At 39.9% G+C, this 18,813-nt stretch overlaps 1 protein-coding gene across 1 annotated transcript in view; it reads right to left on the bottom strand.

Moving 5' to 3' along the window:
* The window catches only part of SLC38A9 (solute carrier family 38, member 9), a 38,199-nt gene extending 20,025 nt beyond the window's left edge, over positions 1–18,174 (bottom strand). The window contains exons 1-9 of the mRNA XM_009868195.1: positions 18,034–18,174; positions 10,588–10,720; positions 9,991–10,112; positions 9,785–9,848; positions 9,577–9,670; positions 8,467–8,637; positions 5,464–5,523; positions 2,323–2,520; positions 308–415 (exon numbers count right to left, since the gene is read on the bottom strand). Coding sequence (XP_009866497.1) covers positions 308–415; positions 2,323–2,520; positions 5,464–5,523; positions 8,467–8,637; positions 9,577–9,670; positions 9,785–9,848; positions 9,991–10,112; positions 10,588–10,720; positions 18,034–18,137 — 1,054 coding nt within the window. The 5' untranslated portion in view covers positions 18,138–18,174. The remainder of the gene's footprint in view (positions 1–307; positions 416–2,322; positions 2,521–5,463; positions 5,524–8,466; positions 8,638–9,576; positions 9,671–9,784; positions 9,849–9,990; positions 10,113–10,587; positions 10,721–18,033) is intronic.
* Between the last annotated feature and the right edge of the window lie 639 nt (positions 18,175–18,813).

The following is an 18,813-nucleotide window of genomic DNA, read 5'->3' as shown; positions in this document are numbered from 1 at the left end:
CTTATTATAACATAGGCAAAACAGGACTATTGCAAGCTCTCTGTACATGATATATGTCGGATGGGCACTCCTCCTCTTCTCCACAGTGTTGATACTGTCTCCTAATTAAGGAACATTACTGGGAAATGGATTCCTTGTTGCTTTCTCAAAAGGGAACTTTCCTGAGCCTCTGCATGCAGTATCAGATAGCACTTCCTCACTTACGTCACAGGGGTGTTAGAAGATAAATGAGAAAATCACTCATGAATTGTTTTAAAAATCTTAAACTCATCATGTATGCTTCCTTACTGCATTTTAACTAACTTACCTGGTACAAAAAAATCATTCTCTGTAAACCAGTTGTATTCTAAGTGGATTCCCATACGAGCAGCCTTTACAGTAACCAGAAAAACTAGGTAGACAACTGAAACTGTACCTACAAAAAACAAGAGCCAAAAAACTCCCATGAGGCAATAGATAATATTTATATTGTGCTTTATTCTTGCTCCATCCCACTACTTAACCAGTAGCCCAAACACTTAGGGTTTGTATTGATTCTTAAAAATGTAAGCTGGGCCTAAACTGTCTTTATTTTTCATTGTACTTGCACGCAGTGTCAGATCAGCTCCAGCTTCAGCAGTCAGGATTTCAATCTAATGTCAGACAGCTGGCTGCAGTACTGCAGCCATTACAACATCCTTTCAGTCATTCACTTTTGGAAGAAAATGGCTCAATGAGATATGAATTTTTACAGAAATTGTGAACTTTACACTGGCAGCTAGAAGCTGATGATGACATTTGGCCACTACTTTCTTGTTTGTAACACTGGCTTTGCATTCTGTCTGATTGGTTTAGAGGCATCCAGCAAGACTCTGCACACTAGAGGACTGCATACTAGAGGGCTATAGATAAAATCACAGATGGGTAAAAATGTCCTACTGCATCTGCATGTGGGGTGGAAAGCATATGATCTTGGCTCCTGCCATTTGAAAGAGATAACTACCTAAAATCTGAAGGAACCTGTGCAACAGCAACAGTTGCTGCGTTGCACCCTCCCAGCCAATAAAACTGCTAGTCACCAGAGAACAGGCTGTAAGTAAGTAAAGACAAAGAAACAGCACTTTTACAGAATTTTACAGATTCAGGTAAGACATCATTTCATTCTAGCACAGCAGCAGGTTACAGTGACTGGCTGATATTGTGATTAATTAATCAAATGATTGGTAGCAAATGACTTCAAGTCAGAAGCAACTAATCTTTGGAAGTAACTGCCTGTGTTGAAGCGTTCTTCAGATGAGGAAGGTATGCCCGACTGCTTGGTCATGGTGGTATGCATCCAAAACTGCACAGCAACATGTGTATAACCATTTGGGAAAATCTGCTGTAAATATAGTGGAACTTGTTTTACACAATTATCAAGGGAACAAAGGAAAAAGACATAACTCCCCATTAACTACAAGACTCCAACAAACCAGGGTAGAAAGCCTGTAGGTGATTAACAAACCAATCAAAGAACCATTCTGATGCACAATATCCGCTGCCAGCACACTTCAAAAGTGCCTGGAAAGCTGTTTTGAGGAAAATGACCTGGGGGTGTTGGTCAACAGCCAGCCAAATATGAGCCAGCAGTGTGCCCACCTGGCCGAGAAGGCCAACAGTATCCTGGCATGTATCAGAAACAGTGTGGCCAGCAGGACTAGGACAGTGATTGTTCCCCTGTACTTGGCACTGGTGAAGCTGCACCTCGAATCCTGCGTTCAGTTTTGGGTCCCCCACAAGAAGGAAGACATTGAGGTGCTGAAATATGTCCAAAGAAGGGCAATAAAGCTGGTGAATATCTTAAGAACAAGTCATATGTGGAGCAGCTGAGAGAACTGGTGTTGTTTAGCTTGGAGAAAAGAAGGCTCAGGGAAGACCTTACCACTCCCTCTAACTCCCTGAAAGAGGTTCTAGCAAGGCAAGGGTTGGTCTCTTCTCCCATGCAACAAGTGATACACCAAGAGGGAACAGCCTCAAGTTGCACCAAGGAAGGCTTAGATTGGGTATTAGGAAAAACTTCTTCACTGAAAAGGCTATTAAGCTTGGGACAGATGTCCCAGGGAAGTAGTTGAGTCTCTGTCCCTGGAGTATTTAAAAGATGTGTAGATACAGCGCTTAGAGACATGGTTTAATGGTGGAATTGCCAGTGTCTGGTTAATGGTTGGACTTGATCTTAAAGACCTTTTCCAACCTAAATGATTCTGTGACTCTATTCAATGATTCTACTCACTGAAGCAGCTTTCACTGCTCTTCCATACATTTTAGCCACAATGAATCAATGCTTTATTAGTATTTGTAACTTACCTAGGACATTGAACTTTGCAAAGAAGGATGGAGACTTCAGATTCAAAAGGGGCAGAAGAACAGCAACCAGGTAAAATGGCACTGTTTGTGATTTGTTCCACCACTCCTCGAAGAGCAGAAAACCTGTATTGTTGCCAGAGGAGAACACCAGACTTGTCTTCTGTGGTGGGTGACCACTAGCTGCACTTGGACAAATGACTGGAAGAAAGGAAAAGAAGAATATCCCCAGATGAAAAGCATTTCCACTGCACAGAATCTTCACAGACAAGATCCCATAATTTCTGGAGACTGTTCTACCTGGGGAGAACATGACCACTCAAAAGTCATGTCTGACAACTCAGTTCCTAATACCATTTTTTTTTGTTTTATTTTAAATCAGGAATTTATTGCTATGATTTCATTGCTAGGCAGCTTGCATTCTAGGCTGACCTGTCCTATTGTACTTTCACCCAATGCCAAATTTGTCTGAGGCCTGAGCTGTGGGATACGATCAGCCTTCAAGGTCACATACCTGTAACTGTGATCAGTGCCTGCATGCACCTGCTGGAATCAAGTCACAGCAAAACACCTCTGAATCTGGCTGCATATTCAGCATGATGATCTGACCCTGAACACTTCAGTAATATCATATGAACCAAGATGCCAGTGCATCTGCGTACAAAAAAGCTTGTATTCCCATACATTGCTCCAGGAACACATAGAATCACAGAATGTCAGGGGTTGGAAGGGACCTCGAAAGATCATTTAGTCCAACTCCTGTGCCAAAGCAGGATCACCTAGAGTAACTCACACAGGAACATGCCCTGCTGGGTTTTGAATGTCTCAAGGAGACACCACAACCTTTCTGGGCAGCCTGTTCTGGTGCTCTGTCACCCTCACAGTGAAAAACTTTTTCCTGATGTTTCTGTGGAACCTCCTGTACTCCAGCTTACACTTGTTGTCCCTTGTCCTGTCACTGGACACCACTGAGAAGCGCCTGGTTCCTTCCTCCTGACACTCAACCTCCTGAGTCTCACCCTTCACATATTTATAAACATTAATGAGGTCACCCCTCAGTCTCCTCTTCTCCAAGCTGAAGAGACCCAGCTCCTTCAGCCTTTCCTCACACGGGAGATGTTCCACTCGCTTCATCATCTTTGTGGCTCTGTGCTGGACTCTTTCAAGCAGTTCCCTGTCCTTCTTGAAATGAGGGACCCAGAACTGGACACAATACTCCAGATGTGGCCACCTCAGGGCAGAGTAGAGGGGCAGGAGGACCTCTTGACCTACTAGCTACTCCCCTTCTAATACACCCCAGGAAGCCTTTGGCCTTCTTGGCCACGAGGGCACATTGCTGGCTCATGGTCATCCTGCTGTCCACTAGGACCCCCAGGTGCCTTTCCCCTACGCTGCTCTCCAGCAGGTCAGTCCCCAGCCTATACTGGTACTTGGGGTTGTTATCATTGATGCACTGGAGGAACCTCCTGGACTGGACAAATAAGGCTGACAAGAAGGGTACTGTAAAAATTGGCAGGTCTAAAATGCATGCACTCAATCAAAACATCTTGTCTCTTGGTGCCATAGGAGGTGCAAGCACATCACTGCTAGACAACATAAGAGAAGCAATCTAAGGTATGCACCTATGCTGCCAAAAGGGAATATCACACTCCTGTTACATGGTGGCCGATCAATGGCAGTACTTGAACAAGTGACTGGAACAAAACCAACTAAACAAGAAGATCCCTTAATAAAAACATGATTATTTGATTTTTATTTGTATCAGCATTTATTTAAAAAATTGGATCCTGTCTTATTGTTCTCATATGTCTTTAGATTTTAGCATCCCACAATACTTGATAGTCTCCCTCCCACATTGGCTGCACACATGTTCTGTTAGAGGCAAAGATGTAAAAAGTGTTCCGTCAAATTTCTTGAGATGACTACTTTCAGTTTTTCTCATTTGCTTTCCCTCCACTGCTTATAAGAAGATTGTTTCACAGACCTTGAAAAACACTTTTTGTTCTTAATGATCTCCTTGGTAGCCCTGAATGCCCTGCTAAGAGTCATTTGAGCATCTGGCAGCCCTTAATTTTGTGAAGCAGATGCTTTAAATCTTCCAGTTGCTGGATGATGCTGTGGAGTATTGTCTACTTTGTCTCCAAGTTATACCCCCTGCTGCATAAGAATGGGGCAGAATAGCAGAAGCAGGAGAGAGCACAAGAGTGCTGCAACAGTTCATTGGTGTCTTGTTGGAAAGGACTGTAGGAGAAACAGGATTCAACACTAGCTCAAATGCAAACCAACTGTTTTCAGAACTATTTCACAGCTTTTTCCTGACTCCAAACAGCTGTACTCCAGAAACACTGCTGCAGCTAGTGTGACCAACAGCTGCCTGGTTGGTACTGAAATGTTTCCTCATTCCTACAGGCATCTAGGATGCTTCATTTTCTGCCCCATAACAAAGCACTACATGTTCAGTCACTACACACAGGCAGGAAGATCAGACACTAACAGTGGTTAGCTCCTGCCTTCATTTTACATTATTCTACCTACTTAAGAACTCCCAACAGACTTAATCCCTTCAAACTTGACTGCAACTTCTTTCCTTAGTCATGCAAATGTCAGACTACCCCCAGAAGCCATACCTTGTGTAACCTGACAGTATTCCTTTTCGCATTCAGCATCATTAAAGCTGTTCTTATAACATTTTTTAAAATAAGAAAGTTGCTGCAGAGGTGGTGAGAACTAAAGATGCCCCAGCCAAGATTTTAAACACTACACAGATCTGACCTGCCTCAGTGTTAGGGTGTGGAAGTTAAAATTCCTTAAGCCAATTCCTCATTGTGCAACTACTATTAGGAGGTCTAACAGTCACAGTTTTAAGAAGGATCTAGCTGGGTATACACAAACTCATAATTTGCTTTTTAATTCCTATCTCCACTCCCACTTTCATTCTTTTCTTCTCTCGAGTATTAAGCTTTCCAAATGTGTGGTTATCTGTGGAAGTACAGAACTCACAGCAAAAATCACAATCTTTTTAAAAACGAAGTTTTTATGATATACATTTTATAACTGGAATGTCGTTAGGCATGGAAAAAAGATGATTTGTGTTTAAACCCCTCCTTCAAACCAGGAAATACAATACTGATAAGGGCTTCTTACCTTTGTTACTTCCATTCGTGCCAGGAACAATATCTGTTACGTTAATGTCATGAACAAAGTCTGAAAAGAAGAAAATCATACTATCAGTGATGCAAACCTGCTATTAGGCTTCTATCTGTTGACTTGATAAAAATTAAGTATGGAAACAGATTGTAAAATTACATCATAGGTGTGATACAGCAGGTTGTATCTCCCTCAACCCCAAGTGGATATTTTAAAACTTTCTTCTAGAAGCTTTTTAAAGTAGTTCCCCACTGAACGACTTTCTTTTTAGCAGCCCTGTCCACTGATGAAGTTCCCAAGCCTCCCCTCTCTGCTGCTCATTCCAGTTCCCCCAGTACATCTCCACTTGTCCCAATTCCTCTGTCTGCAGTGTTGCACAGTACATAAGTGAGGAGATGCATCTTAAAACCAGCCTCTTAGAGTGTCTCTGGTTAAAATTTGCTTCTGCTGCATGTGGGAATATTATGCACACAGAAAATCTACTGAGTCAGTAGGCCTCAGACTTTTAAAATGCAATTAACAGCAGCTTATTTCTCATAAAGAAAGCAAAAAGTCTTGTGGGAAGAAAGTATTTTCCATTTCTTCCTTTTGATTTACCACACTCTGAATCATAGTTTTGTGTCTCACACTTACTGCTATCAGTTCAGTGTTGCAATGGTTTTGACTGGGATAGACTTAGTTTTCTTCACAGTAGCTAGTTTGGGGCTATGTTTTGTATTTGTGCTGGAAACAGTCAGGGATGTTTTAGCTGTGGCTGAGCAGTGCTTACACAGAGTCAGGGACTTCTCTGCTCCTTGCACCACCGCACCAGTGAGAGGGTTGGGAGGGGACACAGCTGGGACAGCTGACCCCACGTGACCTAAGGGATATCCCAAACCACATGGCACCATGGTCAGCATGTAAAGCTGGGAGGAGAAGGAGGAAGGAGGGGACACTCAGAGTGGTGGCGTTTGTCTTCCTAAGTGACCATTATGAGCGATGCAGCCCTGCTGTCCTGGAGATGGCTGAACACCTGGGAAGCTGGCCCACCCATGGGAAGTGGTGAATGAATTCCTTGGTTTGCTTTGCTTGCATACGTAGGTTTTGCTTTACCTATTAAACCCACAAGTTTTCCCATTTTTACTCTTCTGATTCTCTCTCCCATCCCATGCGAGTGAGTGAGCAAGCAGCTGGGTTGAGCTTAGTTGCCGGCTGAGGTTGAACCATAAGAAATGTATACCACAAGCAGAAGATTTAAGTAAAATCACTTGTCACATCCTCACTTCACCACTGTTTTGCATTGCTACTTGAAAAGAAGTACCTAGTGTGAAGCTATCAAAAGAAATTTATAGTTTTTGATGCAATTAGTGCACTTTAGGCTTAGTTACAGACAGATAGTCAACTTATGTTTCCTCTGGACTTAAAAAGTACTTTAGGACCAGCAGTTGCCTTTTTTGATTTATTTCTGTTTCGTGAAACAAGAACAGAACAAAAGCATGGGACACCGTGTTAAAAGACAGGTGTATTGGACCTGCCTGAGATCAAGTTAATTTTCCCCAGTGCAGCCCTCACAGTGCTGTGCTAGCACCTAGAAAGGTGTTAATAGCACACTAATGTTTCAGCTATTGCTGAGCAGTGCTCGCAGGGCATCAAGGCTGTCTCTCCAACTTTCCCCACTCACCAAAAGTTCTTTTGTGTAATAATTATTTCTAGATCATCAACTCTTAGTAAATTAATTTGTTCCCACCTAAATTGTGTATGCAGATTTTTTAAAAAGTTATTTCAATGTACTAGACTCAAATACAGCAGCCTGCTTAGAGTAACTTAGAAACACATGGCTGGAAGATGCCGTTGTGGCAAATCTACATCCTATTATCCATTTTATAACTTAGTAATTAAGTAGCCACAATGAAAGTTAGGACAAGAATTCAATGTAAAGTTATCACAGAGCCAGCAACTTAAATAAGAACACAGGTAAGTGATAAAATAACACGCCAGGGAAAAGCAGGACTTTTTTCCTAGAAAATGAAACTGTTTCGATCATTCTGAAATGTGCTTATTAGAATTAGGAGTTACTCTGTTTAGAGTAATTTAGGATTAAAGTGCTAACCTTATTAAAAAAAAAAAAGGGTCTAAAATGAAATGGCCTTAACACTGTATGAATTAAGTCAGCTGTAAAATACACCACTCATTAACCAATAAAGTAAGTCCTTCAGGCATGGTAGAAACTCTAATTAAACATCGTTCAAGAGGCGTAAGTGTCTGTGCTGTTATTTGCCTCTGATATTTTTTAATTACCTTCAAAACAGAAACTTTTATATCTCAGTAGTGTTATTCAACACTATGAGTCACACTTGCAAAGCTCTAAATGCCATCATTTATTCCCACAACTCTACATACCTAATTGATTGTATCCACAAAAGCTTGTGTGCTGGTGCATGCACAAGGGTGTAAATAACCAATATGTTTTCTTTTGTAGCAATGCCAGTCTAAAAATCATTCTTTCGTTGTGCTACAGTTCACAGTCCTTTCAGGGACCCTTGCAAAAACTTTCTATGTGGCAGCGCTCTAAGTGAGTTTCCTGAAATTTAGAATAAAACTAGATTTTTTTTCATTAATGTAGATCATTTCAACAGCCTAGCCTGGCTGTTCAAATAGTCACACCCATGCAAAACAAGCAGGGGAATGAAAAAACAAAGGGGAAACAAGCAACCAGGTTTGGGTTGTTTAAACTACACCAAGAAGCCTCATTATTGACATGAGAAGCCTCATTACTGACATGCAAATCAGATAATTGGTACTTTGTCTTTTATTAAAACCACGCTTTAAGACAGAAATTGAGAAACTGGCTTTGAAAACATACATGACGGTGCCCATACTGTTACATATTCTCACTTGACTTTTCACACAATATAACAGAAAAATCAATATTAAGTAAAATGGACAGTCCTTTTTCAGTATAAAGAAAAGGCCCGATCTTTCCACGACAGCTGTAAAAGTTAAGCAAAAATGTGTACTTACTGTATATAAACTTTCCTGTGTTGAACAGAAAATTGGACATAAGCACCCAATAAACAACCATGGCTCCAACAAGCGATATCATAGAAAACAAGAGGCTTGACCACTGACCAAAGGATCCAAAGTAATACTTGCAAACATCTGGGAATTCCCAGTTTGAGGTATCTATTAAAGCTGAAGATACAAAAACCAGAAACATATCGAAACACATTGTTACACTAGTGTCAGTAAAAGTCTTCATGACTGGATGTGTTCTTGTTTGAGAATACTCAAATACACAAATTCACAGTGCTTCCAAGGACTAAGAAGATTTCTGTTAACTTTAAAGTACAGCACTCACTAAGTGTTTGACTGAAGGAGATTGAAGAAGCAGAGGCTTTTATTGTGGCCATACAACTACTTTGAGTGCTTCCAGAAGCACAGGAGTAAGACATGGTGGCAAAAACGCAGCTAAAGCCTGTAGCAGAAGTCACAGCAAAGTAGTCCAGTCCATGAACCAGTCCTCAACAATGCCTGAAATGCATTGTCACAAATGGAGGTCTTAACTGCCTTTATTTGAGCAAGTGAAGGGTTAGTTTATACATAAAAGCACAACTACAACAGCTGCAAGATGAGTTTTGAACAATAAAAGTACACTCTAAGTAGAACCAGTGTCAGTGAGGCTTCCAGCACAATATATACAAATGAGGGTAGTACAGGCATACAACACAAGTGGATGCAGCTACAGCCCATGCCGTTCTGCTGCGGGACGTGATCAGAATTACACGCAGAGAACTGGACAGTGCTTACCGAGAAAAAGGGAAGCCTCTAATTCCCTAAGTCACCAAATGCTTAGTAATGGAATATCTGAAACCTTACTTGCTAAGAGTTTGGGTTTGGCTATAAAGCTTAGGTCCTAGGGAATTGAAAGGTAGTCTAATTAGTGAAGACAGACACTTAGCTTACAGAGTTTAGATTCCAGCTACAAAAATAGGGAAACATCCAAAGCAATAGCTTTTATTTGCAGGTCAGGTATAATGTATAGTAAAGATACAGACAAACCAAGAATCTATTAGATCTCTGCATTTCACACATAATGAAAATGTTTGCGTTATGAAACTTTGTTTTACTTACGTATCATTTTCCGTGATTTCACAACTCTATAGCAGCAATAAAGCGTCAAAATGCCCATCAGTAAGATGAGGATGATTCCAGAAGTAAAACCTGCCTGTTAAGAGGGAGAATACAGTTTACTTTCCTTATCAATAACATTAAAGGAAAACGAAGACCAAGCCACATTGCCAGAAATAATTGCATACGCATACATTTTTCATAGTTTTACCTGTTTTATTCCCCATGGGATACTTAATATAGATGTACCCATCATTGTATTCCATATCATAAATCTAGGAAGAAAAGAAAAAAGCCAGTGAATAATTTAAGATCTCTTAGTTCGTACAACTCTTAGCTACAATAGTTATGCATACAAAACAGAACACTCAGTAATAACACATTTCTGGTTAAAATGTGGCAAGGTGCTTAACATACATTGTCACTATACTGGAGTTTTTACCATAGCCATCTGTGCAACTGTCAACTTTAAAAGCAGTTCCTAATGGACTATACACATAGATTTCATCAGGAGCTGGAAGTACGTGGTCAGGAGCAATCTAACAAATAAAAAACAAGACTTATTAGTAATAACAGAGCAATTATTGTTCCAAATTCAGCAAGTCAAATGTTGTAAATTGCAAAACCTTTCAATGAAAAGTGCATTAAAAAAAATAATATAAGAAAGGTTGGACTCTATTATTCTCCCTATGAAAAAAATAATTGACCATTGCTTAAATCCCTTTATAGATGGGAGAAATGAGTACACATATCTGGGCAGCCTGGATCACTGCTACAAAAATTGAGCTGTTTGTATGTTTTCTTTGGATGGTGAAGGCATTGCACAAGAAGTCAATCACAATTTGTGAAACACAAGACCTTGTTAAGGCATTCCACTACTAGATATTTACTTCAAAGCAAGCTGCAGAGTGATTCTCCCCCTACATTTATTTGCGTATCTTTTATAAACCTAGACTTTGGAAGACCCTACATGCCAGAGACCACTCAGTTAATCTGGCCCTGTCTTTGCCTTACCAATGCCCTGTCTGTAGGAGACGTGAGCCTGCTATAGTAATGAATCCGCTTATTCATTGCTGAAGCTTCATCAGTGACTCTTTGTGTGTCGTCGGTCACACTGACTATGTTTGTTGGCTCCACATGAAATGGTCTAAAGGAGGGACAAAAAAGAATAAAAAAGGAAAACGCTTAAACCCCAGAACACAAGAGGTAACACAAAACTTGGAGAACAGTTTAGCATCACTCACGATAAGTCTGTCATTCACTGACATAAAGTAATGCAGAAATACCACTGCCATGACAGAAGCTGCCATCCAGGAAATAACCATATGTTTACAGGATTCATATTAAAATGGCAACTTGCCCAGATTCTGTGGGGCAATGTAACATCAAAATTCAGACCTAATATCCCGTCTATTACTTCTCAACAGTGAGTCACACCAGAACTACATGTTAATAAGCTTGGACAAGCTTATTAGTGCTTGTAACTGGTGTTGCCAAAACTAGTGATGAATAACAGGTAAAAACAGGAATTTTGAGAATGCAGGAACAGAAGAAAGAGAAAAAGAGAGGAATGAGCACTGGTAATGAGGACCACCTATGTAATGGCTAGGAACTATTAATCTAGCCAAAATCTACTGTATGAAATTGTGTTTAATGGGGAAGGAACCAAGCCCAGATAAGTCCATGTGCTCACACTAAGCTGACAAAATCAGGAATCGAATTTGTCACAGAACATGGAACAACAGATGTCCATTTGCAGTTCTGCTCTACTTCATGGCTTCCCTTCAGGTTTGACTAGAGTAACTATTGAGAACAGGACTGTCAGCAGCAGGAGTCCTACATCTCTCACAGAGATGTGTACATAACACAGGTAGTCTCAGTTTCCTCTTCCCCTGCTGAGTCAGACTGCAGGCACAGTCATGGCCACTAAAGGAGAAAGCAGCCACAACTACACGCTCCTTGTTTTCCCTGCACACACAAGGATACCGAGCAAGCAGAGTGAAAGCTGCTCCTAAAGTTAATATACAACAAAAACTGAGCCTCATGCAAGGAACACTACCAGAGATAAATGACCAAATAAAGATACGGCAGAGATTTTGTTTTTAATCACATATAATTTCCTCCATATAGGCATATTATGCTATTGCCTAAATGTGACATTCAGTCCTAGCACTGATAGGCCAATTAACCAAGCACAAGAGGTGATACTGGTGACCTGTAAGCTTTGGGGGTTTTCTCTCCTTTCATCAGTTCTTTTAATTTCTAAAGTAATCTCAACAGCTTTCTGTTCTTCTTCCAGGTTGAGGTTTGAATCACTCAGAAACAAGAACCACCCCAAAACCAGAACCCACAAAAGCATAGGACACAACAGTTTCAGGCTACCAAGAGCAGAAATTAGGTCAGCCATAAATTAATGCCATTTTTTCTCTAACATGAGCAAAGACTATCTGAATTGACTGTTTTTCAATACCCATTTCGAGCTCAGACTACAAAGGAACTTGGTCAGCCCCTCCTGCCTCAACTCTCAATTCCATGACAAAGGTCTCATTCTCTTTCCCAGTGAATTATTAAGTATTTGCACCATGGCACTACCTTTTATCTGGAAGAAAACTGAACATGGCTCTGAAGGTAGGTCTTTATTCCTGTGTGCTTAAGAAGACACAGCAGGTAAGAACATTTATGGGACTAATAAAAACTAACTAACAGAACTAGGACTCAGCGAAAAATAACCTTCTTCTTCACAAATTCATTCTTTCCTTCATCTTAGACTTTATTAATTCTTACATATTCCTTCATCATGGAAAAAATGGCTTACATTTGATAAGCTGTTTCCCACTCACTGCAGTGAAAGTGAACACCCTTTCAATTTTTAAAATATTCTCAATTGACTTTTTTTACATTTGTGACATGAAACGGGAAATCCTCATTTTGTACGTGGACTACGTTCTGATAAACAATAACAATTAAGTGAGATAACACAATTAAACAGGAGCAACTTTTAAGCAACAGCTTTATTATTTAACTCAGGTACACGAGGCTAACTAATTCCATAGGTATGTAACATACAAAAATACTCATGGACTGTCAGCTTTAAAGGACTTCACTTGTTTGAGCTTAAAATTTATGGGCTGATCCAATCATTGGACATTGCAAAAAATATTTCACTAGAAGACCTGTACAATAAAGACTGTAGTTATGAACATAGGAAATGTAATATGTTTACATGCCTCCCCACCCCTAGTCAGCTCTCTGACGTTTTCTTTTTGGCTTTTCTGGATCACTGACATACATTATATTTAGCTGCACAGCGCTAAGAGCTCCATGAGAATTACCTCTTTCCTCACTTCCATTTAATATTATTAGTATGTCCCCATAAACTTTAATTGCTACTGTGAAAAAAATATAGTGAGAAAAAGTCTACATTTTGCTTCAAGGTGAGAAGATCCATGGCAAAGATTTTCTGCCAAATGGTGCTCAACAGCTGTGGACATTGATGTTGAAGTCAATTCTTCCAGACTGGAAGACAGTGGGAAATTACTTTTTAAAGCAATTCCAGTTAAAGCCATTGATGATCTCAAAAATAACAGAAAATACAAATACAACATCTTATTTCATGGGGAAACTAGTGCTGTTAGTCAATGACCAAATATCAAGAAGAAATTTCACGTGTAGCAGAAATTATCTGCCTGTAGGTAAAAAATTCTCTAGAGAAAGATATTTCACTTTCTTCAGCATCCAGAGTCTGGATTGAATAAGCAATTTATGGTCCATCACAAAACAGATTAGTATGATCTAGAATCCAATCTATGGGTAAGGCAAAGAAAAGAGATTAAACAACCCCAAAGAAATTCTGTCTGTTGCTGCTGCTTCCTGCCTGGAGGACTGTACATGTTTAATGCTGCCAGTACTTGGGCTACTTTCCCTCTTGATCCCTTCTGGTGTGCATCTGTTGAGAATGAAAATGGCCTAAAGCAGCAATTAATTTTGTCTTTCTCAGGGTACCACTGCACCTCTATTACCGAACGAGTGACTATACTAAAATTGATTGTCCATCCATCAGTTTTACGGTTGTTAGAGGTGTCTTTTAAAATACCATTCTGACTTGGAAGCCATGTGGGCAGGCTGGGATGCAACCTTCCTCCCTGATCTCCACTAGGAGAAGGTAGCACTCCGTCTAGCATTAGGATCATTTCCTAGCCTTCAGCTACACCAGATCAAAGACTGGTTGTAGGGCATATTCAGACAGAAGTCTGAAAAGCTCTCAAAGACTCAAAGAAGTTCTCAAAGACTGAAATTTTTGAAGTCCAAATCAGGTAGGCTATAATCTGGCAAGTATTTTGGAAAACTCTCTTCAGGTACCTTAAGTCTAGCAGGCAAGCACTCTCTACACACAAGTGTTAGCAGCTGCAACAGAATCCCAGAAAATTTTCTGATTTATACAGGGATCACATTGCTCATGTGGCAAAATTATGAAACGGATGTGGGTCAATGTGAGCTGTGGGAAGGGATATGTTACATGACTGGAGGGTGTGACTGTTAATGCAAAACAGTGCAAACAAGTTCCATGCATCAAGACAGTCCAATTAATTTATTATATCCATACCAAAAGACACAATAACAATTTATACTTTAACTGCTAAGAACAATGTTCTTTTCACCACCACTAGAACACAGCTGTTTTCCACAGCACAATGAGGATGGAAAAGATGCAGGACGTCCACATCTCCCATACACTACACTCTGCACATCTACTTTGGAAACCATTCCCAGAAAACTTGCAGGTACACTCCTGTGCTAATTATTTCTCACTCACACAAAGACATAGTTAATAAGAATTCTAGTGCTGGTCTAGGAAAAGAGAGATCTTCTGTCTGAACTCCCTCACATTATGAACTTCAGTAGCAATTTTTGCAAGCAAAGAAAACAAAGAGATGCTCATGATTAAAGTTGTTTCCCATTATTGTGCTAGGCAAAGCTCAGGTGTTGAATTTCAGGGTTAGGGGGAACAGAACAATAGGAAATTTTTTTTTGTCAAATTAATACAATCTTCCAACTGCTAGCATTTGTAAGGGAGATACATCTTTTTTTCTGGGTATTTTCAGCATTGTACTATATCTTGCAGAGGAAAGAAGAAGCAGTATGACAAACACCTATATCAAGAAGTTTTAAACTAAATAATGCTATTTTACTTTCTAAGCTGTCTAAATTTATTTAAGCATTGTTAACAGTATGCTTATAGTTTATCCTGTAATATTTTTATTCTCTTGACAGTATATTTTACTTAAACTTTTTCCACATTCATATCACCATCGTCATTATAATGATTATAGTGCAACGACAGAAGTATCTTAAAATGCTGGATTCATAACCAAACATTCAGAGCACAACAGTGACTCACCTCTCTTGCTCTAGATTCACAAGCTTTACCACGTCTATTTCAAGCATATCACAAGAGTTCCCTCTCCTGTGTCAACCAAAGGCAAAGCTACCCTACTCTTCTTTTACAACGAAGTAAAAAGTTTCTTAATTAAGAAGGGTTCAGAAGCAGTAACATTAGGAATTAGTAAAAACCTTAGCAACACAGAAAAATGAAAAGTGGGCAATGGAGTAAAAATACCACAAGTGTGGAAAAAGCATAATGAATCGCAAAACGGTCATTTTGCACAGGTTAGTCCTGACCATTATCTACTTTTTTGTAAGTTAAAAGAATTTTTAAAATAAAAGGGAATCAACCACCTTTGCATGATAAAGACTTCTCTGACTGCCGTCTAGTCTACAGACACTGTTTAATTTATAACTGTTTAATTTCACCTACTGATCTTCCACATTGTGAGAGAACACTTTGTCACTTCAAAAAGAATAAAAAAAGGAAGAAGGCTTGATCTCCCTCTAGCAGACGGCATTGTCAATTTTTTTCATATGCAAAGCCACCAACACAAAACATCATTTGTTTCTCTGAAGGTTTCGCAGTCTTCCTGAAGGCAACTGCAGTATCTGTTGGCAATTTAAGTAACAGAGTAAAAAAAAAGAAATTTCCTCTCTTGCATACAATAATTATCAATATGCCACGATAGCAATGACGTTCTAGTTTTCAAAGGGACTTACAAAATGGGGAAAACACACCTAATATGTGTGAGTAATTCAGGTCATTGTGAAGAACAGTAACAGCCTTTAAGAGGATTAAAACTCGCTTTATATTTCCCCCCAAATTAGCAAAAGAATAGTAGACAAAATAATTTACAACTCTAAAAAACAATCAGCTTATTGTTCTCATGTAAAGACTGAAAAGCATGCCTTTCAAAAATCCCAAATCCTCCAGGCTGTTAAGAAAACGAAATAACTATGTAAATGCCATCAAATCTCAAACAATCCAAACAAAAGAACAGAGCTGTACTAAGGCAGACAAACAGTGATTATAAGCAAATGACACAAAACACTTCAAGAGCTATCTCGATCGAAGTAAACTGACAATCCATCAACTTCTGATAAGGTTTCTGAACAGCAAATGAAAAACTGGAGTATACCACATACTATGGCACTTGCGCTATTTGATATTTCTACGCATAGTAAACCTCTCTCCTCGGAGGTGCTACTCCCTAAAGCTCTAATGAAGATGCTCTTCTAACTGCCCCCTGCTCTGACCACCACTAACACAGATCCTGATGGCCTCTTCTTATTATTCCTTCTTCTGAAGACTGAGGCTGCCTCTTCTAATACACAGAGATGAAGTTCAGCCTCGTTTGGCCCAATGACGATTTCCAGGCCTTCCTGATATGCCAGGGCTCAGGACTCGTGTCCTTCATCTTTGCACTTCTGCATGTTTGGAAAGCAAAGGACTAGGCTGTAGAAAATGGGAGAATAAACGCAAGGGAGGAGCAGTAAGGACAAAGTGGACGGATTTGCAAAGCTGGAGGTTGTGGAGGTCAGAACACTGTCCAACTACACGCTTCTGCTTTTGGGGAGGGAATTAGATGCCACATAATATGACCTTTTATGAAGCTGGGTATCCACACTTAGGAAATCACAAGGAATAATCACACAATGAGGAAACAATACCTAGCCTCACTTTTGAAAAGTGGATCTTGGAATCCTGATTTTTCACTAACGTGTAACCTATTCCTTTTGCTGCTGCATCACCACACCCCCTGAAACCCCCTGCTCCTCAAACAGAACATATACTTCCACCGAAAGCAGGAGCTCCCAAAAGCTGTATCAGTTAAGAGTCTTCCTATGCCAGGAGGGTCATAATGGGCTCTGACACTCCTCAGAAAGACGATACAGCAAGATTTCGTTTTGCAAACTTCCCACTTGAAAGTACTCTACCAGTTCCTTTACATACACAACTTCCTAGGCTTCTACATCTGTGCTCCATTTATACCTCCAGGCTCACTCAGACTCTTATCCCTCTTTCCTTTGTTCAAAGGAGAAAGATAGATTGTTTTGTTCCTGGCTACTGTGTAAGTAGGCTCTCTCAGCTTTCCAAAGCTGCAGGCTGAGACAGTCGAAACACTACCATCAAGAACTCTATACTTTTTTTTTTTTTTTTTGGCTGAGGTGGACCCAAACAAGGAGATTTTGTACACAACAGTGCCATCTTCAGTTTCTTCAGGAAAACTGCCTACGGAAATAAAATGCTGGATGCAAAGGGGAAAAAAAGAGCCATAAACAAGGTCCAAGAGGAAGAGAGGCAGCACGGGGTTATTCCTCCAGCAGAACCAGAGCATCAGAAGTTTAGTTCTCGTTCCGATCTCAGTTTTGGTTTCAGGACCAGCTCACAAAAATATTAAGTACAGCAGCAGAAGTCTCCCACACGAATCTCCTTTGGGGAACTAAGCTGTTAAACTCATGAAAAACATGCAAAATAACCACTCAGCTAGATATTTATTATTTTCGCACGTGTAACAAAAAGTCTGGGCTGCCAGCTTTTTCATATTTGCTCAATCTCAAAAAATACTGCATATTTTTTCTTGAAGGCAGGAAAGGTCCTCAATTCCCTTAGTAATAGCAAACAACACGTTTTTCCAGCACCACCTGCAGATCGTACACAGAGCCCTTTACACACTCTGACAGCCATTTATCTATACTATCTGGCAAGCTTTTTTGCATAGCCTCAACATTCCAGTTTGTTGTGCTAAATAAAAAGCATCAAGCTTCGGTATACACACACAATATTCAGTGTTCTGAAGAGCACTTTAAAAGCCACATGCCAAGTTCTACTGGAGTACTCTTTCTGAAGGGATATCAATCAAAAAGTCCTGTCCTTATAAACAAAACACAGAATGAACATCTGTTCACCTGGTGCTTGGAAACAACATAATGTAGAGACAGAATAGGAACTGTTTGCACTTAGATCCTGGTTGCCAAATGTTAGTCTTCTTTCTTTGTAGCATTCTGTTGCCAAAAGCAGATTAAACAACTCATTGCTATATAATAATTCCCTGAGTTTGGCCTTCCTTGTACCTTTTGCATTTAAAATCTTCTTGACTGAACTGTATATTCATGATTCCATAATTGCTTTCATCGCCTCCCACAGGAACCAAGAGAGGTTTGGTATCCTCTTCCATATTTGGTGAGTGTGCCTCCTTCTTGATTCTGTCAGTTATTTTGACCTAAAAAAAGGAAACGAGACAACTGCAGTCAGGTAAAACTGTGTTCCTTCTACAAATTTAACACTGGCAGAGTCCCACAGCTCTTGGGGTGAAAATCACCAGAAAATCCCTTCAACTTGCCATTTGAGAATTCTCATTCCATAATCATAGCATAAGTATAGAGGGGACAGAAATTTTTACAAGACGCGATCCATCTATCCGAAGTGGTCAATGTACACTTGTGCTCTGAAGCTCTTTTAGCACTGTGACAGGCAATATAAATGAAGGAATATGATGGATGCCATTGCTCATATTGGTACTGAGACAAGCTTGTAAAAAGTGAGGCTTGGAATCTGAATTTCCTTTGAGATACCACAGCTAAGAATCAAGTGCCCCATGTCCAAATTAATATTAAGTAGATTCATACATAGGTCTTACCTTCCTGCTCTCAAAGTGTGAGACTCCTTTTTTTACTGCTCCACTGTAAGACCAGTGTGATTTTTAAAGATCAACTTACAATTTGTAACAGTACAGCTGAAAACAATTAAAGACTACTGTTTCACTGAATTACTTCAAACATTGCAGCAGACACATATGCAGTTTTCCAGTGTATATCCTAGAATAAAGATTAGATTATTGCAGTCTACTGTAT

The sequence above is a fragment of the Apaloderma vittatum genome, unplaced genomic scaffold (genome assembly GCF_000703405.1).
Source record: "Apaloderma vittatum isolate BGI_N311 unplaced genomic scaffold, ASM70340v1 scaffold1444, whole genome shotgun sequence".
Classification (NCBI taxonomy): Eukaryota; Metazoa; Chordata; class Aves; order Trogoniformes; family Trogonidae; genus Apaloderma; species Apaloderma vittatum.
Note: the sequence above shows the minus strand (reverse complement) of the source record. Positions and strands in the feature narration are given on the sequence as shown.